The 24,764-nt window shown below is 51.4% G+C and overlaps 1 protein-coding gene across 1 annotated transcript in view; it reads left to right on the top strand.

The window, feature by feature from the left end:
• LOC116947519 (protein Wnt-5b-like) overlaps positions 1–20,182 on the top strand; it is a 31,532-nt gene extending 11,350 nt beyond the window's left edge. Inside the window, exons 2-5 of the mRNA XM_032963362.2 lie at positions 3,618–3,850; positions 5,625–5,872; positions 7,805–8,088; positions 14,365–20,182. Coding sequence (XP_032819253.2) covers positions 3,726–3,850; positions 5,625–5,872; positions 7,805–8,088; positions 14,365–14,955 — 1,248 coding nt within the window. The 5' untranslated portion in view covers positions 3,618–3,725 and the 3' untranslated portion in view covers positions 14,956–20,182. The remainder of the gene's footprint in view (positions 1–3,617; positions 3,851–5,624; positions 5,873–7,804; positions 8,089–14,364) is intronic.
• The last annotated feature ends 4,582 nt before the right edge of the window (positions 20,183–24,764 follow it).

The following is a 24,764-nucleotide window of genomic DNA, read 5'->3' on the forward strand; positions in this document are numbered from 1 at the left end:
GGTCAGGATCGAACCCACTACCTCCTGCATACCAGGCGAGGTAGTTAATATCTCCTAGCCACCATAATGATGATGAGAGAGAGGCACGCAAACTCCAAATATACAGCAGCAGGCGTCAGGGTCAGGATCGAACCCACTACCTCCTGAATACCAGGCGAGGTTGTTAACATCTCCTAGCCACTGTGGCGCCCCTTGATATCCTGAGGTCGCCGGTTCGATTCTATTTCCCGACGCGGCAGTACAAACAATGGTGCAACTGTGAGGAGGATGAGGAGTGACGAGTAGGGTGAGTGAGGTGGGTGAGGTGGGTGAGTGATGAGGCTGAGTGAGGAGGGCGAGTGAGGTGGGTGAGTGATGAGGCTGAGAAGTGACGAGGGTGAGTGACGAGGGTGAGTGACGAGGTGGGTGAGTGACGAGGTGGGTGAGTGACGAGGGTGAGTGACGAGGTGGGTGAGTGACGAGGTGGGTGAGTGACGAGGTGGGTGAGTGAGGAGTTCGCGTGTCGACGTGGAGCCGCGGTGTGGCTCAGGTCGCTCGCTATCGGGAGCGCGATGCAGCCTCGAGCCAAACTCGAGGGGGGAGGGAGGACGGCGTGGTGGGTGTGGGGGAGTTTGTGATCAAATTCTTTTGAACTCGATAAACCGAGAGATGTCGGCGCCACGGAGGGAAGGCCACAGCCGTCCAGACGGGCCTGGCACGCGGGACCCGGGGAAGTTGCCACCACCGAGGGATGGTGTCTCCCTCTCTCGTTCTCTTGCGCGCGGGACACGGGGAAGTTGCCACCACCGAGGGATGGTGTCTCCCTCTCTCGTTCTCTTGCTTCGTTTTTGTTGTTTTACGCCCAAGAAAACCCTCAACTCACCCGGGTCTCATCTTCTTCATCTCGCTCGTGCGGCTCATGTCGCTGTAGGGCGGTGTTCTTCACTCATTTTCAGAGCTGGTGGGGGGGAGGGGGGACGACTTTCGACGATAAGACATCATCAGTGTGAGGGCCGCCACAGACGTGAATCCATTGGGGGCTGGACAGCATTATGATGATGACGTGTAAAGGGGGGGGGGTGTTTTCACTCTTGGTGTAATGTCGGGGGGGAGGGGGGCCGCACGTCAGGGGTGCCGCACTAACGGCCACCAGGGACCTCCAGAGGCCCGCGGGGTGTCCTTGCAATGAAGAACGCCGCCGTCGAGCAGCGCCTGTGACTTCACGTCGAGGTGGGCGATGAGCCGCCCCGGGTGATTTGCGTCCGGGGTAGCGGAGCGGCGCAAAACCTCTCCCTGTGCGGGTGACGACGCTCCGTTCTTCCCCTAGTCTTTGTGAATCGCCGCGCTAAGTCTGCATTCCACGGTTCCAGGGGTTTCTCTATGCCGGGCGGTTGACCACAGTCACCGCACACTGCCCCGGAGACAGTTTTTATTTTAATATTCCATTTCTGCACCGTCATCAATTATCCGCATCTGTCGCGACCCACAGTCTCATGGTCCCAGCTGGAGAGCGGTCGCCGCCAGATGTTCGCGGTTCTAACGCAACGGCCGCCCTGATTATTGCTGCCGGTGCAATAGCAACAACGACGACAGGCGAAGTCTGATCTTGATTTAATTTGGCGAAGTCTGTTTCACGGCGGACGTGACTCTGCCGTCAGAGTACCGGCGCACGGTCCCACATTTGAATATTGCACCGCAAATGACTCGAGTGGGATGAATCTTACACACACATACACACGGCGACAGCGGTGATCATTGATCCTCCAAACTGGCAGACGAGTGGCTCAGGTCACTCGTTGTAAAATCGGACTCGTCATGATCTCTTGACGTTTCGCCTGGTCAAACGCAATACACTCAACTCGCATGGAGATTTGCCAATAACTGATGCACGTTCAGATCCTCGGCTCCGCATAATATGATACAATGTAGCTAATGCATTAAACGATTAAATGTTTATTTTGCTCACGGTTAGTTGCTGCACTGTCATGCCGCAACCGACGACGATGATGATTCTGCTGCTGATGAGCATCCTCATAGCCTCACAGACTATTTGGGGGCACGCGCCTTCACCGGGCACATCGCAAGGCCGGCCGGCACGGCACACGAGAGAGTTTGTGTAGTTAGCGCCACGCCCAGCCGCCTTTGTCTCCCCAGTGCATATGTTTTACACACCGCGACTGAGTACTTGCTGACTCGACCTAGAGGTGAGCGTAACACTACTTCAGAAATCACTCGCCACTGACGTTAGCCGTAGCTGAGAGTCGAACTCGTTATCGCAGTGTGCTAACAGACTGTTGGGGCAAGTGCTGTACGCGAGCCATCTATGAATGGCCGGAACGGCACAGTAACATTTCCCAGCCTCCTTTGTCTCCGCAGTGCTGATTTTCGATACAAGCCTTCGGCGGGCGACTCGCTTAAGGCTGAGTCGACCTCGGCGAGGCCCATTACCGTTTCATAAAATCGTCACTGATATTAGCCACGAGCGAGGATCGAACTCGGATATCTGCAAGGGTTCGCAGCGCAGGTGCGGCGGGCGCTAACCACTTCGCCACCGCTCCGCACGTGCACGCACGCGCACGCACAGCGGAACTGAAGACGTAGTAGCCTCGGCTTGCCCCGAACAGGTCTCATTGATTACCCTGCAGCCCACACAACCCTCCACCCCACCGCCCGACCGCGCCAGGCGAATCACTGTGTGATCGGTGGGAACTAAGACCATTGTGATGCTAAAGCAACTCAGGGTGGGGCGCGGGAGGGGGGGCGGCGATCTCTGTCAGATCTCGAGGGTCCAGTTCTTTTCACCCGCACCCCAACCTCCTTCACCACTGCCCTCCTCCTCCGCTCTCTCGCTCTCACTCACTTGGCACTGACGTGCGCTCACATCGACTGCCGACAGACCGAGGCGCGTTATGCACAGAGCCCCGAGACTCGCGTAGAGTCTATCGCCGCGGTTATTGCCTGTATTGTGTGTGCATGTGTGGGTGTGATGATAAAGGATCATCAGCAGCATCATCAGCATCATCATCATCAGCAGCAATGGGATTATAATTATCAGCAGCAGCAGTGACATATTTGTCAGAAGCGGTAGAACAAGCGTGCAGCAGTAGCGCAAACAGCTTTACTGATATAATTTTCACCATCGCAATCGTCAGCAGTAGTAATAGATTATCATCAGCAGTCGTGGAAACATCATCATCATCATCAGTGTAAGCAGGAGCAGCACGATGAAAGAATCGCTATCATCATCAGCAGCAGTAGTAGCTGCGGCAGTCACAGCAACAGCATCAGCAGCGACACCTATATGATCTGTTATCGTCATCAGCAGCCGCAACTTAATCATCAACTTTAACATTAACGGAATCGTTATCAACAGTAGCAGCAAAAGTAACAGTCCAACGCAGTCATCATCAACATCATTAGAATCATTATCATCAGCAGCCTTATCATAATCTCGCCTCTATACCCCTACGCACACACATACATGTAGAAGCACTCTTAGACATTATACAATCAAATACACAGCCACCTCTACTCGTACCTGAACGCTGCCCTGTGGAATACAACCTCGTATCGTCATCGGCAGCGTTATCGTCGTCACACTCACAACAGGATAACACCACAACAATTATCACCATCAGTCAGCTGGAGATCATCAAGTCGCGTGCGCCTCGCATGCATGCGAGGCTTGAAGCCGCCGTCCACGTAGGAGCAGTGGGGGAAGGAAACGCGAACATCCCACCCGAGCTATGGAACACGGGTTCGCATCTCCACTCCGGTGCATCACCGACCTCGTCGTCACGGTCATCATCTTCGTGGTCGTCGCCGCCGGCTTCGGCTACGTTCCTCTGGCCGGGGCCTCGGCCTCGTGGTGGTGAGTGGAATGAGTGGACGGTTGTGGTGGGTTGGTTGGTGGTCGTGGTGGTGCTGGTGGTGCTGGTAGTTTGGTAGTTAGCGCGCTGCGCAACAAACCCGGCCGCTCACGTTCGATTCGCGCTCACGGCCGTCAACACCGGTGACGATTTAGCTGAACCGATCCTGGGCGTCCTCTATGGCGAATCAAACAAGTAACTGGGTACTGTGTGTATCAAACATCGCCATTAGGGATACAAAGGGGGTCTGGCGCGGTGTTGGCTACCCACCCCTTCGTGAACCGTGCCGGCCTTTTAGGTGGTTGCTCACAGCACTTGCCCCAACAGTCTAATAAGGCTATACGGGGGATCTCTGTCTTTGGTGCTGGTAGTGACTGGAGGTGATAAAGAGAGTACGTTGTAATAACTTCGTATTCGTTATTAGGGTTGTCATAACGTACAATCATTGTCATGGTGATAATCATCCTCACTGCCGACAAAATCATCATCATAGTTGTCAATATAACATACTTGTCTTCGCTGTAATCATCATGATCATGAAGATCATCACTAGTGTCTCGCTCGTCATCGCTGATCATGATGGGCATCTTTATGATGAGTTATCTTCTAAACTATCGGTGCAAGGATAATCATCATCATCTGTATAATGATGAGATCATTATCTTAATGATGATTATGATGATGATCAGCAGCATCATCTCCGTCGTCATAATCACCATCGTTATCATCACCACCATCATCGTCGTGTTAACCATAATTGCCGTTGTCATCGTCACCGTCATTACCATCATCATGATTATCATCATGATCACTGTCAGCATCATCGTCATCACAAATCGTCGTCATTGTAATCTTCGTCACTGCCGCAGTCATCATCATCATCATCAATAATTCTAATGATCGCCACCGCGATGATATTCAGAACGACTATATTCCTGATTGTGCTGCTGGTTTACCAAATGTTATTGGCAAGAGCACTCCCTTAAAACGACGTAAAATAAAAACACAGCACTAAAGAAAACTACCCAGTCTGCGAGGTCGTGCAGCGTAACCTCCGTTTGTACGACAATATACATATATACTGTCGTGCGTTCATAACCCTCCGTGGCTGCGATCTTTAACCAAATTCGTCACTTCATGATTAAAAAACAAAAATACCCACCGCGGTGACACATCTATCTGCACGAATGTAATAACACATCACACGACGCTCTAAACCCGAATCGATCAAATAATAAGCGGCAATTTGAAAATGACCTCAAGAGCGGTTCTCTATTGCACCCTTCCCCGGGCTATGTTCTGACCATAAGCCAGAGCAAGGTGGTGCACTGCTCACTGCCGGGAGCTACCAATGGATAGACATTCCTTTTCGAGGTCCTCATTCAGCAGTGGACTGAAAAACTTTGGCTGTATATTTGCAATGCGAGGGCTTCTCGCTGCATACATTCTGGAACGCCAGCAATTGGCAAAGCTCCGCGGCTTAATTTGTATTCGGATGTCATCGGACCATTAACGAGTGCTCATATCCGTGCGAGGGAGAAACACTCTATCCCATACAGACAGAGAAGGCGAAGTCCGCATTGTTTTGATGCACCGCCCTCTCCTGGCGAGCTAGGCTATGGCAACCTCCTCAACATCAGTGCGATCCACCAATCCTCGCCGCCGCCGCCTCCTCAAACAGTCGCGGACTACGGGCCACGTGTGCCTGGCCAACCACACACGTCTGCGCGAGCTGAACCCGTGCCGTACCCGTGCCGTGCCCGTTTCCCGTGCCAGGTCGCTGGGTGCCGTGCCCGTGCAGAGGCCCGAGGTGTACCTGCTGGGCGCGCAGCCGCTGTGCGCCTCGCTGCCGGGTCTCTCCCCCGGGCAGCGCAAGCTCTGCTCCCTCTACCAGGACCACGTGACGCACGTGGCGGCCGGGGCGCGACTCGCCGAGCGCGAGTGCCAGCACCAGTTCCGCGCCAGGCGCTGGAACTGCAGCGCCGGGGACGGCGAGCACGCATTTGGCAGGGTCACCGACACGGGTGAGCTCGTGTGTATCTGCCTACTCACCTGTCTGCCTACTTACCTGTCTTCCCGCCTACCTAAATATCTAACTACCTGCCTGCCTGCCTGCCGGCCTGCCTACATATCTACCTACCTGCCTGTCAACCTGTCTAACTGCCTGACCGCCTACCTACATAACCTATCTTACCACCTGCCTACCTGCCTGTCCCACCTACATATCTGACTGTCTCACGACCTACCCGACTACCTACCTGTCTGCCCGCCTAGCTGCCCAACCACCTGCCTAACCACCTGCCTGTCTGCTTGCCTGCCTGCCTACTCATCTGGCCAGAGTTATGTCTGCACACAAGAGCAGGTGCATGCTTATAAAGTGTTTATCTAGGAAGGAAGTGGTTATAATTTTTTTTAAATATGCAAAGCGAGGTAGAGGAGCGGAGGAAGGAAGCTCTTGAACCTGGGACTTGAACAAGGAGGTGATAGAACGGATGGGTGGGGGAAGGGAGTTTCCAGACCTTATGGGCAGCAAACTAGAATGAACAACCCCCCCCCCCCCGCCTCACTGAGTTATAGGAATACGGAAAGCCTTGGTTGCTGGATTAGAGAGTGTGTGGAGAGGCGGTGCTGGGGGGGGGGGGGGTAAGAAATTATGACAGTACAGAAAGTAGGTCCACGTAGGATTGTGCAGTGACGATCGTTTGAGGGCCGTTTAGAAGTAGCGGAATTGCATCCGTGACGGATTCGGTGCGCGTGCCGTAGTTTCCGCCACACATTTCCTTACCCTCATTCCGAACACCCCCTCACCCTCGCCGCCCATCAACCCCCTCGCCATCAATGAGGCGATCACGTGTGGTCTAGCGGTAACGCTTTCGCCGCGTGTCTGTGGCAAAGGTTCACGGTTCTAATCGAGCGGCCGTCCTGATTAATACTCTGGGTGAACGGTAGTAACCACAAAACAACAACAAAGCAATATTTTGCCTTACAGTGAACGTTAAAGATCGCGTTACGTCCTTCGCAAGAGCACCCATTGTGTGGCCGGACGAGGCCACTCGAAAATCACTCAACACACACAGCCATCGCACGGGCGAAAAAAAAACACGTGGCAGGACCCTGGCCTGAAAGCAGAAGAAGAAGAAGAAAAAGTAACAAAACCAGTCACGAGACTCAGCGAGGGGTTTCTCGGTGGCTGAACAAAGCGTAGTCATAATACGCAATGATCATAATCATTTTGAAATGTACCTATTTTCAATGAGAAAACGTGGTGTGCATTTGCGTCTTTCGTTCACATAAAGTCCTGCTTACAAAAGCAAAGTTTGTGGGGAATAATAGCCATTTTCTATACCTTTTTAGGCATACGCAATAAAAATATAACACTTAGTACCCAGGAGCAGATATTGTGTTACATAGTGTAATAAACGTGATATTAGTGGCGCAACTTACATTATGAGCTTAGGGGGTGCGGGCAATCGCTCTGGTGATGCCCCGATATTTGATTTGTCTCGCACGGTCGCACCGAGGCTGTGAGATATCCCGGCTCCTCTCGTTACCCTCACGGTCTCGAATATTTAACGCTGTAGGGGCGCTCCGTCGTCGAGAATTCACCCACTACAGCTCCGTAGCGCCTCTTTTGAAAAATTACGTTGTTGCTCAAATTAAATACAAATAAAACGTGGAACGTAAACAAGAGCATTTTTATAAAATAATAATGTAAACCGCCTTTTAAATAGGTTGTTAATCTTCAACACTGCTGTTGAAAACATCTCATCATGGTGGTTTTCCAGGGTGCCCTAAATCGTAGCTTTGGTCATCAGTGGGATGGCGTGTGGGGGGGGGGCAAGGCACCCCCCCCGCCCCCCAACGCTGGTCACGCTCCTGCATGATGGTAACCAACCCCCCCCCCTTCCCCCACCTCTCCCCACCTTACCCAAACCCGGCTCCCCACCACGTGCCAGGCTCTCGCGAGGCCGCCTTCGTCTTCGCCGTGTCGGCCGCGGGCGTGACGCACGCGGTGTCGCGCGCGTGCCGCGAGGGCGACCTGGCCACGTGCGGCTGCAGCCGCGCGCCACGCCCGCGCGCCCTGCAGCGCGACTGGCTGTGGGGCGGCTGCGGCGACAACACGGAGTACGGCTACCGCTTCGCCAGGGAGTTCGTGGACGCGAGGGAGCGAGAGGACAGGGGAGCCGCCGAGCCGCGCCGGGCGCTCATGAACCTGCACAACAACGAAGCGGGCCGTCGGGTAAGAAGTGGGTGGTGGCGTAGCGGTGTGAATCCGGCGGGCCTCCCCCTAGGTCGACTCAGCCTCAAATCAATACCTGGTGCGGCGTGTAGACATCGCCACTGGGGATACAAAGGCGGCCGGGCGTGGTGTTGGCCACTGACCCCCTCTTGTATCGTTCCGGCCTTCATAGGTGGCTAAACGTGGGATCTTTGTTGTGTATTGTGTCTGTTGTATGGGCTGATGTGTGGCTATCTTCGTCCTCTCATTATTATTGTTTAGCCGTACATTAAACTGGGCGCACATCACCAATATCTCTGAGAGGTAATGCCCACTAAGTACCAGGTTCGTAGCACAGCTTGCTAACCGCTACACGAAGTGGCTGGAAATGTATAGCATACTTCTAAATGTGGAGGGAGTAAATCGAAGGACCCGGAGAAGAATCCACGAGACCACGGGGATAGAGAGACCGCGCAAACTCCAAATATACCAGGCGAGAGAGTTAACGCCACCCGACTGGGGCGACCAGCCTGCGCGGTGCCCAGGGTCTGGAATTCCTTTCCAGGGCACCGCGAGGGTCGAGAAACTTGCGATCGATGGAGACTTCTAAGGCACGGTTCCTAGCACGTCTCTCTCGTGATGCCTCTTCTTACTTATTGACCACCTTTTTAAACTGACGGCGCTTTGAGATCCATTATTTAATGTCGCCTTAAACACCCAAACACACAAAGACAAAGATCTCCCGTATAACCTTAACATATTGAAGGGGCAAGTGCTGTTAGCGAGCACCTATAAAGGCCGGCACGGTACACGAGGGGGTGGGTGGCCAACACCACGCCCGGCCGCCTTTGTCTCCCTAGTGGCGATAGGGGAGGCCCAGGACCGGTTCAGATAATCGTCACTGGTGTTGGCTGTGAGCGGGAATCGAACCCGGGTCGCCAGGTTTGTAGCACAGCGCGCTAACCGCTCCCCGCTACACACACGCACACACACGTACACTTACATGCACAACAGTATGTTAAGGCTACACGGGGGATATTTGTCTTTGTTTTTAGTGTGTCGGGCTGTCCGACACGGCGCTGATGCCTCGTTAATACGAAAACTGCTTTTTTGTTTAGTTTTCTGTCCTTCCACCGCACCTCCGATTGGCACGGTTGGACTACGTAGGGTGCGAAAGAAGTTCAACATACACCATGCAAAAACACGCGACCTTGAATAACTTTCAGGAGCGCCGCAGTCCCGTCACAGGCAGGAGGGCCTCGCTGCGATGTGGGGCCCTGACTTTTTAACAGGACGTCACTGCAGTGACGTCATTAATCATCGTGACGATGAACGATACGACAGCAGATTATGATGATTGCAATTGGATTCGTGGATTGGCCGATGGATATTAATGAGCTGCATCGTCATAATCACCTGCGTCATCTTCATAATCAGATACATAATTATCAGCTGCCTCATGATCGATTCATCACCAGCTGCATCAGACGCATCGCTGTAATAATCATCATCAGCTCCATCATCATTGACTGCGTCACTACAATAATCATCATGAGCTGCGTCACTGTACAAATCATCATCATCAGCTGCATCATGATAATCATCATCAGTCGCTTGCGTTGCGATCGAAACGTCGTGATCTATTATATTTTCTACCTACGTGACGTTACCGAAAGAATCAAAGAGTATGGATTCCTGCAGTCACGAAAGCTTCAAATCAACATCATCATCAACCAGAGTAGTACAACAGCATCAATATACTTAATGTCAGGCCGCTGTTCCGAGGATTAGCGGCCCAGGAAAATATATCTACACCCGGCACACCACACCCAGCATACCCTCCACTTATATTTGTGGCTACCGTAGTCACGTGGTGCCATCTTTCTCCAGTAGACCAGCAGCGACTCGGAGAAAAATATATATAATTCAGTGAGAAATTAAACCCTGTATCATCATCATCATCATCGGAGTACCATCATCAGCTGCATGTTCATTATAGTATTATCAACCGCAGCAGTAAGCACATGGTAATTATTTCCATGCAGTAGCATCGGCAACACATGTTATATGCAATGCGGTTTTTCAACGAGGTTGGGTTTTAACGGTCAGTTCATGTAGAAAATGAACAATAATACTAACAATTGTCACAGTTTTTAGTGACCACATTTACAATATCTTAAGTTGCTCTTTGAGCAGCATACAAGTCGTACGGCACAAGCGGTGTCGCTGTTGTTAGCCCACTGCGACTGCGAACTCAGCCACTCGCGTGTCGATTGCAGGCTACGGGCCAACATCGATGGCGAATGTCTCAACCGGTCCCGGGCCTCCCCGTAGGTTGACTCAGCCTTAATTAAACCAGTAGCTGTTGGATTGTGTGTACATCACCAGCGGGGAAGACAGAGGCGGCTGGACGTGGTTCTGACCGCACCATATTCTCCTCCTGCGTTGTTACCGCATCCATAGGTGCTCGCTAACGGCACTTTCCCCAACAGTACATTAAAAGGCTATATGGGGGATCTTTGTCTTTGTTTTTACACGAAAAAACAGACAGTCTGGGCAAGTGCTGTGAGCGAGCACCTATGAAGGCCGGGAAGGCACACGGAGGGGGTGGGTGGCCAACACCCCGCCCGACCGCCTTTGTCTCCCCAGTAGGGATGTTTGCACACCGCACCAGGTACTCATTTGAGGCTGAGTCGACCCAGGGGAACCCCAGGGCGGTTCAAATAATCATTACGGCTGTTGGTGGCCGTAAGCGGGAATCGAAATTTGGGTCGCCGGGTTCGTATGACAGCGCGCTAACCGCTGCACCACCGCCCCCGACTGTTATTACAAAGATTACAAACATCCCACGTAGAACCTTAACAGACTGTGGGAGCAAGTCCTGTTAGCGAGCACCTCTGAAGGCCGGAACGGCACACGGAGGAGGAGTGGGGGGGGGGGGGGGGTTGGCCAACACCACGCCCGTCCTTACACACGCTGAGAGATACAGACACACGGGGAACTGGCGTGGGCCAGAAGGTAACATCAAAGACACACTCCCCTTTTAGTGGCTACGCCAGGAGGCGACATTGCATCCGCCAATTATTTCCTGCGTTCGTTTCAAAGCGCAACCACCAAACCAACGACCACCAAACCAGCCATCCAGCCAGCCACAACCAATGCAACAACCGACAGCACCACAACCAGCAAATAATTACAATGACCACATTGAAGCAGAGAAAACAAGGATACCCCAGAGGAAGGAGACAGACCATTGCCACAAAGGAAACGACTGAGCAGCGACCCATCGTTTATGGGTTTATTTTTTTTTATCTTCGCACGGAGATGCAAAATCCGGCTTTGAAGAGAGGGGGGAGGCACCTAAGAGTTTATTGCAAGGCCAGAATTTGTTTCTGTTCATGGTGGGGGGTTGGGGGTGGGTAGATGTGGAAAGTGGAGGTGGTGGGGGGGTGTTTGAGCGGGGGGGTGTTTGAGGGGGAGGGAGGCCGAGGGCGAGGTTGCTTTTTTGTCAACGCACGTGTCTTTTCACGTGCTAATCAGGGTACACGGCGCCAGTATGCACGTGGTAATTGTGAGCAGACTGGATGGGGGGGGGGTGGAGTGTGGGTGGGTGGGTGGCGTGGGTGCGAGTTGGGATGTTTTGGTCTCGGTGGCGAGATGTTGACTACCTCGCCTGGTATACACGGCGGCCGTGTGTTTAAACCTCTCCACATTTAGAATCAACGTCACGCGTTTCGAGTACGGTGTTCGGCTGCCGTAAATGTCCGCGTTATACGCCACGTCGTTGAGCTATCATTTGTGGTCAGGTCGCTTGTGAAAAAGATCAACATAGCTCAGTGGCCCTTACCTGAATTTTTTAAAAAAATGTTTATAGTTGTCGGTGTCTGCTACCCGAACGCGTTCGCTTAGCCCGTACGCGCGTCTTAAAGGTGCTGCTGATGATGACTCGGATAAATTGATCAATAATGATGTACTATAAGCCCACACATCCTTTGGCAGCCAGTGAGCAAAGCGTTTCTCTAATATAGTGTATGGGAAGTAATTGTTTTTTTTCATTTGCTGTACAGCCAGATAATACGACAAATCGCTAACCTTAAATACCCAGTCGTTCATAAAAGTTGAAGGCAGTATAGTACTATCGAAATGGAGCAAGTGCAGAATCACTGAACCGGAATTGATAGCTTTAAAGCATTTCGCGCGGGGCCCTTGAAAGTGCAGGGCCCGTAGCATATGTAGCTACTTTTGCTACTACGATAATCCGTCACCGGTGACGTAATTTACTTGGCCGCGTGCCGGTCAGGAATCCAGGCAGGAGCCCAGCCCGCAAAGGTCTTAAAAAAAAGCCCTTCTCGAGGGTTATTCTGGGCTACTCCTCCACGTCCTGGAAGAGGTGGGAGTCCCGACCCAGATGAATAAGTGACGTATTATTAAAGTAATCGGCACACATTCGTCTCTCTAACCCAATAATACGAATGTGTATGACATCAATATATTATGGGTTGTTTGTAGATTGTATGTATCGATTGTTTCTGTGCGTGCGTGTGTGTGTTTATGGACTCTGTTTTGTACTAAGCATTGGAATGTGCGTGTGTGGGTGAATACTTGGTGTGGTTTGTAAATATCGCCAATGGGGAGACAAAGGCGGCCCGGCGTGGTGCTCTCCACCCACCAGCTCGGTGTGCTGTTCCGGCCTCCATAGGTTGCTACTCGCTAATAGCACTTGCCCCAACAGCCTACTAAGGCTACACGGGGGATCCTTGTCTTTGTGTGCATGTGTCTCTGTGTGTGTCTGCGTGTTTGCTGACACCGTTGCTGATGCTGTTGCTGCTGACAGAGACATTGATGGTAACGCTGTTGCTGACAATCGTATAGCCGATACTGATGCAAACAATAATAATGCTGCTACAGCTGTTGTCAGTGACAGTGTGACTGCTGCCGACGATCACATAGCTGATGCAGCTGTTGTTCGGTGGCGTTGTTGCTGCTGCTGGACTACAGAATCTGAATATTTATACTGGAGGAATCCTATGAGCTATAGAGCTCTTTGTAAAAGATGTCCGGTAAAGTTCCTCGCAATTCCCAGGTTTCTTGAAACCCAGAGGTAGCCGGTTCGACATTCGGGAACGGCAGCTGAACCGCCGATGGAAAGTTGATTAAAATTCCTCCGCCTCTGTCCAGTGCCGGATGAAGCTAGTGCGGGGCCTATAGCATATGTTATAAAGGGGCCCTAGATTTAAAAAAAGCATAATATTAAAACTGACATTTTTAACTTGCATAGTAAAGTAATTGCATTTTTTCATTTGCTGTACAGCCACATAATACGACAAATCGCTAACCTTAAACACCCAGTCGTTCATAAAAGTTGAAGGCAGTATAGTACTATCGTAATTGAGCAAGTGCAGAATCACTGAACCGGAATTGATAGCTTGAAAGCATTTAGCGCGGGGCCCTTGAAAGCGCGGGGCCCGTAGCTACTACGTGTGTAGCTACTACGCGTGTAGCTACTACGCGTGTAGCTACTACGCGTGTAGCTACTACGCGTGTAGCTACTACGCGTGTAGCTACTACGCGTGTAGCTACTACACGTGTAGCTACTACACGTGTAGCTACTACACGTGTAGCTACTTTTGCTGCTGGGATAATCCGGCACTGTCTCTGTCCACCCAGACGTATAAATGGATGCACCACAGTTTAGTAGATCGGCAGGGGACGGCTCAGAACAACATCGTTGATGCTGCTGCTGATGACGCTAATGTCATCGCTGCTGTCACACTGCTCGTGACAATGATGCTACAGCTACTGCTGCTGCACGAACTTCCGCATCAATTCACCCCCCCCACCCCACTCAAATCCTCTCTCTTGTTCGTCCATCATAGTTGATGATGACCATGACGATGGTAAAAGTGCCATGACGATGCGCAGATAACTTGGATTTAAGTGAGGGTGGTTTGCGCAGTATCAACCTCACTCTCTCGACCAGCCCCATCTGTACCCAGTGGCAGGACGTAGTCAAGACGACTGGAGATGGTCCTGGTTGCAGTGGAAGGTCCAAAGACCCTTTTGGTGGAATTTCCTCCACCAGGGGTTCCGCATGCCCAGGCTCAGACAAGCTGAGTTTTCCGAGTTAGTTAACCGCCGCCCGGGGTTCGGCGTTGGCATCTGCTGACTGTACCGACTCACCAGGGATGTTGCGCCTGGTGTGTGCCTACGGTAGCAGCAAGAGGGCCGGGCCCAGATGGAACAAGCCTGAGGCACAACTAACCCCGCACCCTCTCTCCCTCCGCCCCCCCCCCCCAGGCCGTGTTCAACTCGGCCGAGGTGGCGTGCAAGTGCCACGGCGTGTCGGGCTCGTGCTCGCTCAAGACGTGCTGGCTCCAGCTCGCCGACTTCCGCAAGGTGGGCGACTCGCTGCTGCGGCGCTACGAGCGGGCGATCGCGGTGCGCGCGACGCGGCGCGGCCGTCTCGAGCCGAGCGGTCCCAACAAAGCGCCCCCACCGGCTCCGCCTGTGCCCCCTTCGCCCTTCGGGGGACCTCTGCCGCCGTCGGGGGCAGGAGGAGGAGGAGGAGGCGGCCAGCAGGGAGCGGGGGCTGCGGCGGCTGCTGCTGCTGCTGCTGCCTCGGCGCTCGCGGAGGACGAGCTGGCGTACCTGGAGGCGAGCCCTGACTACTGCGCGCGTAACGGCAGCACGGGCTCGCTGGGCACGGCGGGGCGGCTGTGCGAGCGGGCGAGCGCGGGGCCGTCGGGCTGTGAGCTGCTGTGCTGCGGCCGGGGCTACGACCACTACAAGGCGACCGTGGTGGAGCGGTGCCAGTGCAAGTTCCACTGGTGCTGCTACGTCAAGTGCAAGAAGTGCTCGCGCACTGTGGACCAGTACGTCTGCAAGTGATGGGGAGGGGGGGGGGAAGGTGGTTGCCGGTGGTGGCGATTGCGGCAGCGTAGCGGTGAGCGCGCCGCGCTCCTGAACCCCCGCCACCCGAGTTAGATTCCCGCTCACGGCCACCAACACCAGTGACGATTATCTGAACTGGTCCTGGGACTCCCTCTAGGTCGACTCGGCCTCCAATGAGTACCCGGTGCGGTGTGTAAATGCAACGCCACCGGGGAGACAAAGGCGGCCGGGCGTGGTGCTGACCGCCAACACCCACGTGTGCCGTGCCGGCCTTAATAGGTGCTCGCTAACAGCACTTGCCCCAACAGTCTGTTCAGGCTACACGGGTGATCTTTGTCTTTGCTGGTGACGGCGGCGGGGAACGGTGGCGGGATTGGCTGTCCCCCCACCTTGCCCCCCCCCAACCCCCTCTCCCGCTGATGAGATGAAGATTGACGTGGAGAAGAGAAGAACACGCTTGCGTACGCATGGGTCGTGGTTATCGCCTCTCGTCTTGCGTGCGTCCGTGCGTGCGTTTATTTCCTCTCGGTCTTCGGGAAGTATTTAATTAGCAGTGAAGGAGGGAAGCTGGGTGCGTTGGCGTGTTCACAAATGGGCCCCTTCTGCTGCTGCTGCTCGCTGTGTGTTTCTACGTGATAAATGTGGCCGTTTAAAAAAAAAAAAACAAGAATAATACCGACGGGACTTTACACTAAAGTTCTGTTGATATTGCATCGACGCTGTGAGCGTTATCGTGAACCCACCACGGACAAATGGACAGAATTATAATTCGTGAACACTTTCAGACGTTAATAATCACGACGACGATGACGATGAGTAATTTAGTAAATTGCCTATTAGCTCTCTTCTTACAGCGCCGGGCTATGTATGCACCTAATGTTAAACTTCCTTTGCACCGTACATAGGCAACAAACTAAACACAATCATCGCGAAAAGAAGACGCTGCTTGCGTTGCCACAGGGCGGATAGAGTCTGTCAGTAGGGAAGGGAGGCGGGCGATGCTGTCGCTGTGATTTTTTTCAAAATTCAATCCAGTAACTTTGCTGGTCATCTTTTTTCAATAATTCGGTCAAATTTGGGCCGTGGCACCAGCAACACGTAGCCCCCCCCCCCGCCCCCGCAAGCCACGCCGTGCCGAATTGTACACGCGGAGAGAGTTTATTGAACGAACGCGAAGTCCTCCTTCGACACGTGGCAGCGGTGTACTGATGAGCTCCCAATAAGGGAGAAACCGGTACACACAGTCCCGTCTATTTATCATTATTCTGCCAACATTTAAATATATTAACACAAAATAAAAAAAACAATGGCATATTTATCGGTTCTTTTTGAGCTCGTGGCTGCCGTGATTAAATCATATTTGGGGGGTGGGGGGGTGGGGGGGGATGGCATGTAGACATGCAAAGTGTGCTCAGATTGCTTTGCTGTTGGAAAACCGCATGTAATAATAATACTTTCATTTTATACAGCGTCATTCATGCCAACAGCATCCCACAACGCTTTACATTAATTATACCACACGGACCAAATCCCATGTACGTGCGGTTGGCTAGGTATGGCGTGAAAGAAGCCCAACACGCACGCACACACACACACACCAAGCAAATTAATATCCCTACTACCAAGCGAAAAATAATAATAAACAAGTTAAGAAGTGGCACCAAAACAAAAAAAACACAACAATGTTTTTCACTATTATTATGAATCATTATAATGTATAATCATATATTGTACTGTATAACGAAGCAACAGCAGTGTTGGTCTCATGCAACTCGCTTGCTTTCTCACGAAGTTGCGCGCTTTGTGTTACCATAACGAACGCAGCTCATATTACGATAGATTTATTTAAATAATTCTAGATTTTTCTGGTTCGTTCATCATTACGACTATATAATACAGCGTCGAGCAATACACCGAATAATAGTCATCATCATTAACATAATTATTATCCATGGTCAATCCACTGCTGGATGAAGGCCTCCCCAATCTGCCTCCAGTTGTCACGGAACAGCAAATGCGACAATCTCCACAGACTGGCGGAGTGGTGGAGCATCGCTGTGATGCTGGTGCTGGGCCTCCCCTAGGTCAACTCAGCCTCAAATGAGTACCTGGTGCGATGTGTAAACATCGGCAATGGGGAGAAAAAATGTGGCCGGGCGTGGTGCTGGCCACCCACCCCCTCGCGTGCCGTGCCGGCCTTCATAGGTGCTCGCTAACAGCACTTGCCCCAACAGTCTGTTAAGGCGAAAAGGGGGATCTTTGTTTTTGGTGATGCCTCCTCTCTTCGTATTTGTGAATCGGGGCACCGAATCTGCATTCCGCGCTCCGTGGTTCACGTCTCGGTGTTGATCACAGTCACCGCACACTGCCGGAGAGAGTTTTAAATTTTCCATTTGCACATCATCATCCCCTGAAATCAGCCGTTTACAAAATTAGAATCAAGAAGAACCCTGAATTGATTGAGACAACACAAAACATCATTGATGAACGTTCACGGATTACAACCTGCAATCTTAACAAAAAGTCCTAAATTCATTTCAAAACAGAGTCCATGCATCACGCATTAATGTTACCGGAGGTCAGTTTGACCATTTGTTAAAATACATTCACTAGCCGTATACGATTTGTTAAAATAAGTGTAACAACCCTATGTCTCCTGACTTTTGGGTCACCATGTATACGCCGAGATAAGCAACAGACACAAACAAACCGCCTATGTATCCATGCATTCACGCAGAAGGCTGCACGTGCAATGGACGGACTCGCCCCCTCCACCCTGCCCCCCCCCCCCCCACTATGGGGGAACGTGAAATTTCCACCGACAAGCCCGAGACTCGGCCGTGCAAGGCGCGCTGCTACGTCGCGCGGGGAACCGTAGCGGAGAGAGCGGTGAGGCCGACAGCGCCAAGTTCAGAGTGTCTAAGACGTCCTCGCGGGCACGGACACGACACCGAGCCGTCGCCGCCTTCCTTCTGCCGGATCGCTCGGCTGTCGCAAGAGTCGACGTCTGACTTGTTGTGTTTGTTGTGTCGCATCGAAAGCTGTGCAAAATCTCTTTCTCTCTGTACTCTTTGGTTCTTTCGGGAAAGTCACGTAGGTATAAAATAAAATAAATCACGACGTTTCGGGCGCAACACAAGCGTCCGTGTTGCGCCCGAAACGTCGTGATTTATTTATTTTCTACCTACGTGACTTTACCGAAAGAACCAAAGAGTATGGATTCCTGCAGTCACGAAAGCTTCAAATCAAGATCTCTCTCTCTCTCTCTCACATCGGTGGTGTCAAACGCCTGGTCAACACCCGAGCCATGGGTCCCGGCAACTTGGTTCCATGCAACGGAGATCGCTCGCGCGTGTGTATGTTTGTATGTTTGCGCAACTGATTGCGAGCAGTTGCTTGGACGATATAATACGTGGGTGCACTCTCTCTCTCTCTCACATCGGTGGTGTCAAACGCCTGGTCCACACCCGAGCCATCGGTCACCGGCAACGTTGTTGCGTGCCACGGAGATCGCTCGCGCGTGTGTACACAACCAGTTGCGAGCAGTTGCGCAACCGGTTGTTCGCAATGAATTCCATCACGAACTGCAGTTGGCGGTGGTGCGCAAACGCAACGAACACACAAAAAAACGAAACAAACTCAACACGTTCGTCGTGAAACATCGCCCCCCGCGAAGAGGAGGACAACATAAGCGGCGACGTTTCGGGCAATGGCCCTCTATCATGGCCTTTCATCAACGGTAAATTTACATTTCCACAAGTTTGCATTTTTTCCATTGATCCACGCCTCATTCCTTCCGTCTCTCTTTTTGTCACGGTGAGCACGCATCTAATCCACGCATCTTTGCACACTTTCCACTTGTTTCGCTCGTGTCAATGCACGTCTGCTTTGACGCTCTCAACCCGCTTTGCTTCCATCGTGTCACAGGCCGGGCGACATTAATAAGCACATCCAACCGATGTCGTTAAGGGAGATGGGAGGGGCAGGCGCTGATTAGGGGAGATACGACGATTGTTTTGAACAAAGAGCGACGTGCCTTACAATCAGTCACAAGTCAAAATCATCATCATCAGCAGCAGCAGCCATGTTCCACGGCTGAATGAAAATCTCCCCGACCATCTGTCAGGGTCGTGCGATGTAGCGATCCACCCGGCTCGCGAGTTGACTCCACCCGGCCTACGGGACATCTTTGAGAAAGAAAGAAAATAAATAGATGTTGTGATTCTGAATCCCTCGCTCCATCTCGTGCGGCGAATGCTCCCGTCACGCGAACGAGACGAGGGAGTTGTAACACCCTCCACTGCCATCGCCTGGCCACACCTCAAAGCCCCACGCCGACAACACCCGGTGATGGTGGTGATGGTGGTGATGGTGGTGGTGGTGATGGTGGTCACCCATTGAAGTGATAACCAGGCTCAGACATTTATGTGATCCGACAAGATCGTGCACAGTCAGGGTGTCTTGATCTTAGGCCAAGATCAAATCAGATTGAATTGTTTTATATATACAGGAGGAATCAGATGAGCTATAAAGCTCTTTTTCACAGATCTCCAGTCCGGGCGGGTCAGATCGTCACAACAGCAAACAATACAAACACTCGATGGGACTACAAACGATCAAGCTACGTTGAGGTTACTGAAGCCACGAGAGAGATATCACGTGCCCCCAACGCCGCTAGTCAACGCGGTGTCAGTAGGACGTTTGATTTCACGTCGTGTATTCGCGTCGTTTGGCCGCTGACGCTCTCTAACGTGCACTCGAAAATCTCTCCTGCACGGTATCCACGCCGTCGTCTTCAACCCCCCCTCCCCCCCCTCCCCTGCAGGGCGAGGCGCCCGGGTTGAGATCGCTGCCATTGATGTTTTGAAAGACGCTTTCAATGCTTTTTTTAATTTAAATAACGTTTCGTTATCGTTCTATAGTTTTTTTTACGTAATTTTTTATTCTTATTCGATAAGATACTGCATCGAGTGTTCGTGATCTTGCTTAATTTAAACAAAAATGTTCTATGATGGCACTGTAGCTTTTTTTTACACAGCAGTGTGAGTTGCGTACGCGAATTAGCAATATATTCCGAATTTCCGCAATGTCACTGCTCCTAATTGCTATATGCCTTGTGTATGTCCGTCGTTGTATATCTGTATATGACACATGTGTAAACCACGGCAGAAGTGGTGGCCTTTATGAACACGCACATTTTCCATTAAAACAATTCTGGCGATCATTACGCGTGGCTTGTTCATCATTGACACCATCATTATCATCATCATCGTAATTATTATAAACGCGACTATTGGTGTGTAAACGATGAACGATAATATAGACCTCGTAACAATATATGATCCGCTTACATTTTGTAGGCTATGTCATCATACAATTAAACATCATCAGCAGCATGTGAAGCGGTATCAGCATAAGCATCACGATCATCATCGTCGTGTTTAAATACCTACAATATATATAGGGTTTAAAAACTATGCAAGTGCAATTTACCCAGTTTAACACGTAGGCTGTCGCGACCAATATCGTCCATAAGAGGTGTTTTGGGTTAGATCGTGTAAATGTATAAACTTGTCGTTAAATCCACTACTACCCGACACAGCCAACTAGTAAGGGTTGTCACGTAAACAGAACGTGGCCAATTCGTCGCTAGCACAGCACCACCGGTGTGTTGGAGAGCCAAACCACAACATTTACAATCTGAGTACGACGTTTCGCCAGTGATTACAACTAGCTTCATCAGGCGACAGCCAGTTAGCTGTGTTGGGTGGTGGCGGCTTTTAACGACGCATTTATACATTTCCCAATTGAAACGAAATATCTGCTGCTGCTGCGTTGGCAGTAGTGCACACGCACAATGAACGCTGCTCAAAAGAGGAAACAAATATAAGTGGTGACGTTTCGGGCAACGGCCCTTCTTCACAGCACATGGGCCAGTCTACCTCTCTGGTCTATGTGTTGTCAAGAAGAGGCCGTTGCCTGAAACGTCGCGTCTTGTATGCATTTACTTCTTTTAAAGCCACGGTGTGAATGATGAAAGTGTTGGGATTTTTTTTTATTCCATCTTAATCTTCACCATTGTCCGTGTGCCTGTTAACACGTTACCTCTCATGTTACGTCACGTTACCGCTCATGTTAGCCCTCAAATGCAACTGGTGGTTAACTGACTACGAACACTGACAGCCGAGTTGGAGTCCAAGATGAGTAGCGAGTGATTTGTGAACCCGGTCATGGCCATTCCTGTTCAACAACCCGTTCTTGTTCCAACGACCTGTACATTTGTGTTTGTACACCACTGCCCACACATTCCCTGACCATTCATCATGACCATCACGATCCATGGGCAGATAGCCCGCAGTAGGCGTCCACTGCACATTTCCTCATTATGTTTCCACTTTCCTCTCTGTCGTGTGCCAATATGCTCAAGCAGTGTGTCACATCTCTCTGGCACCAATCTCTTGTATTGTCATCCAGACACTCTCTGTGAGGTCTTCCGCTCTTTCCCGTTCCTTACATTCCCTTACCATTCTCTTCTTGCCAAATGCCCAATGTCCGAGGTCTCCTAGCCACGACGAGAGAGCTTCAGCAGCAGAGTGAGTGTTCATGTTTTTTTTGCTGTTCTTCATCCTCCTCCGTCGAAGGAGCGCAGACTATAGTGCTTCACTCATATCGTCAATGTATTTACAATGCAAATCAGTCAATCAAGTACCCTGTTATCTCCCCGTGTGTATGCACGTATACGTTCAGAATCAGAATGTTTATTCATACTGGAGGAATCCGATGAGCTATGAAGCTTTTTTTCACAGATGTCCAGTAAAGTTCCTCGTAATTCCCAGGTCTCTTGCGAACCCAGAGGTAGCCGGTTCGATACTCGGGAGCGGCAGCTGAACCAACGGTGGGGAATTGATGAAATTTCCTCCGCCTCTGTCCATCCAGACGTGTAAATGGATACCCCACAGTCTAATCGATCTACGGATCGCGTGTGTTGGGGCAAAGTGTGGGGTAGGTCCCACTTCTTCCAGCGGGGAAGAGTAGGCCAAAGTATAGTCCCCTCTAGAAGGTCTCTCTCGAGCACGGGTCGGCGACCAAATTACCAAGAGAGATGTTTTTTTGCAATTCCGTAAAAAACAAACTCATTTTTTCAAGAGCCGCAATGCACGTGAACGACTTCACGAATCGCTCCTTTAAAGAGCCGCATGCGGCTCCGAAGCCGCAGGCTTCCGATCCCTGCTCGAGCGCCAGCATCACTTGCAGGGATGCACCTTTAACTCTTGCTCTGATTTTAATTTTTAGAATGGAGCAGGAAAACACAAACTTCTCGACCCAATACAAAAACATCAGATCCTTCTTCCGCCAGCAGTGACTCCGGCAAGAAATTGCAGGGTTGCACCTTTACCCATTTTTTTCTGCGAGAGAACAGAGAGAGAGAGAGAGAAAAAAAACAGACTTCTCAGCTGATAAAACAAAAGCTACTTGACTTGTCTGACTGCCTCAATTGGGGGCTCATCAAAGCAAGCCCTTGTAAAAGCCAAACGCTTGTTTGTCTTTGTGCACTAAGCCTGGCACTGGCTGGTCGCGACCGCAACCGCCCCGTGTGTGCCTCTCCCACAGCCACTCCCCTCCACCCCCCCCAACCTCCTCTCTCTCTTCTCTCTTCCTTTCTTTAATTTGGGGACAATGGAATGGGAGGTAACGACAGGAAGTATCCCGATTAATAGCTCAGCTGAGTCGTAAAAGTGAGGTTGTAAAAATTAGCATTCCGCTGTGTGAGTGTAGAGGGGGGGGGGTTAAGTGGCTGTGTGTGAGTACGTGAGTGTCTATGGGTCTCCCCTACGTCGATTCAGCCTCAAATGACGACTGTACAGTACCTGATACGGTGTGTAAACTTCGCCACTGGGAATGACAAAGGCGGTCGGGCGTGGTTGTTGGCCACCCACCCCCCTCGTGTGCCGTGCCGGCCTTCATAGCTGCGCGCTAACTGCACTTGCCCCAACAGTCTGTTAAAGGCTATACGGGAGAAACGTTGCCTTTGCCTGTGTTTGTGGGGAGCGGTCGCGCGGTGGTTGGCGCGGTGGGCCACGCGCCCTGCGACCCGAGTTCAATTCCCGCTCGAGACCCATACCACAGCGGTGAATATCCGAACCGGTCGTGGGCCTCCCGTAGGTCGACTCAGCCAATCGCGGCGTGTCAAACATCAGCGCTGGGGAGACCAAGACGGCCGTGCGTGATGTTGGCCACCCACCCCCTTCGCGTGTGCTGTGCCCGCCTTAATTTATGCTCATGCAGCACTTGCCGCAGCAGTCTGTTAAAGGCTGTACGGGGGATCTTTGTTCTTGTGGGTGTGTGTGTGGGGGGTGTTTATATGTTTGTGTGACAGCTCAAATAGCTTCAGGGGGGTCTGCCCACCGCCCACCCCCCCCAACTCTGCTGATGAAGAAGGCTGAGAGTCCTCTAAATTCGAAGTCGTCAAGTACTGCCTAGCCGTGAAATATTGACATAATATTTTGTCATGTCCGTAGAGAGTGGTCCGTGATGTCTTGTGACTGACAATTAATTGACCCCTGACACGTATTTTCCCTTTGCATATTCATTTCTGTTTTCAAAAAAATATTAAGTTTTATAGATATAAATGGGGATCACAAGACATCTGGGTCACCCCCGTGCCAGATGTCTTGTGCCGCGCGAGTAAAAACATTCAACGCGTCAGTGGCAATGCGGCCGTAAATAGGCGACGTTTCGAGCAATGGCCCTCGTTCGTAGTGCGCACATACATCTTATCGGGATTGAGAGCCAGAGACGAATGGATTCACGATGGACACTGCCGGATTGTGGAATCTTCTCGCTCGTTTCCTTTCCCCGAGCTCTTATACGACGACGACCAGGACGACGGTGATGATGTTAATAGAAAAAAATGAACGCGTTACACTCGTATCTATGGCGGCTTCGATAGTGCTGATTGTTGCCGGCCGCTTCACGTGTTGGGTCTTTGGGCCCTGTGCTCCGCAATTATGTTTACAACTACAACGTATAAAATTATACTCAATCGACTTAGCCATTCATCGTCATCATCATCATCATCCATGGTCAATCCACTGCTCGATGAAGCCCAATCCACGTCCCCCCCACCCACCCCTTCCTCAAAGGATCCGTCCCCAACAATGCACCGGCACGAGCTGATTTCATCGCTCCATCTCCCACCGGTAAGGGTCGTCCATAAATGACGTCACGCACCTAGGGGGGGAGGGGGGTCAGACATGTGTGACGATGTGTGACGAGGGGGGGGGGGTGTTTGAGAAATGTGACGTCACATCAAAATGCGCAACTTTGAATAAATATAGACAACACTTCTATTTAATTAAATAGACATTTTAATAAATGTTTCTCCTACAACATCAGAGTGCAGCGCCACATTAAATACGCACTACAATAACAATAGCTTAAAGCGACTTGAAGCACGTTTTAATTTCAAAATGGAAATGTTTTTTTTTTGGGGGGGGGGGCAGAGCTTTGTGACGTCATATTTGAGAGGGAGGTCTGACTTTTCGTGACGCCGTGTGACGAGGGGGGTGGGGGGGTCAAAAATTGTCCAAAATCGCGTGACGTCATTTATGGACGGCCCCTTGGAACGTCACCTCGGGGACTCTGTCCATCCTCATCTCCATGGACGCGATCTCAACCGGTTCGCACAAAGATAACCAACCAGCCGCTCGAGGAACCGCTTGCATGGGCGGCACGTGCTGAGGGCAATAAGCCTCATCACTCGGCAAACATCATCATCATCATCACCCGTCGTCCCTCCGGGTCGA

The sequence above is a fragment of the Petromyzon marinus genome, chromosome 30 (genome assembly GCF_048934315.1).
Source record: "Petromyzon marinus isolate PM22_M1 ecotype Great Lakes invasive population chromosome 30, UKy_Petmar_22M1.pri1.0, whole genome shotgun sequence".
In the NCBI taxonomy this organism is placed as follows: domain Eukaryota; kingdom Metazoa; phylum Chordata; class Hyperoartia; order Petromyzontiformes; family Petromyzontidae; genus Petromyzon; species Petromyzon marinus.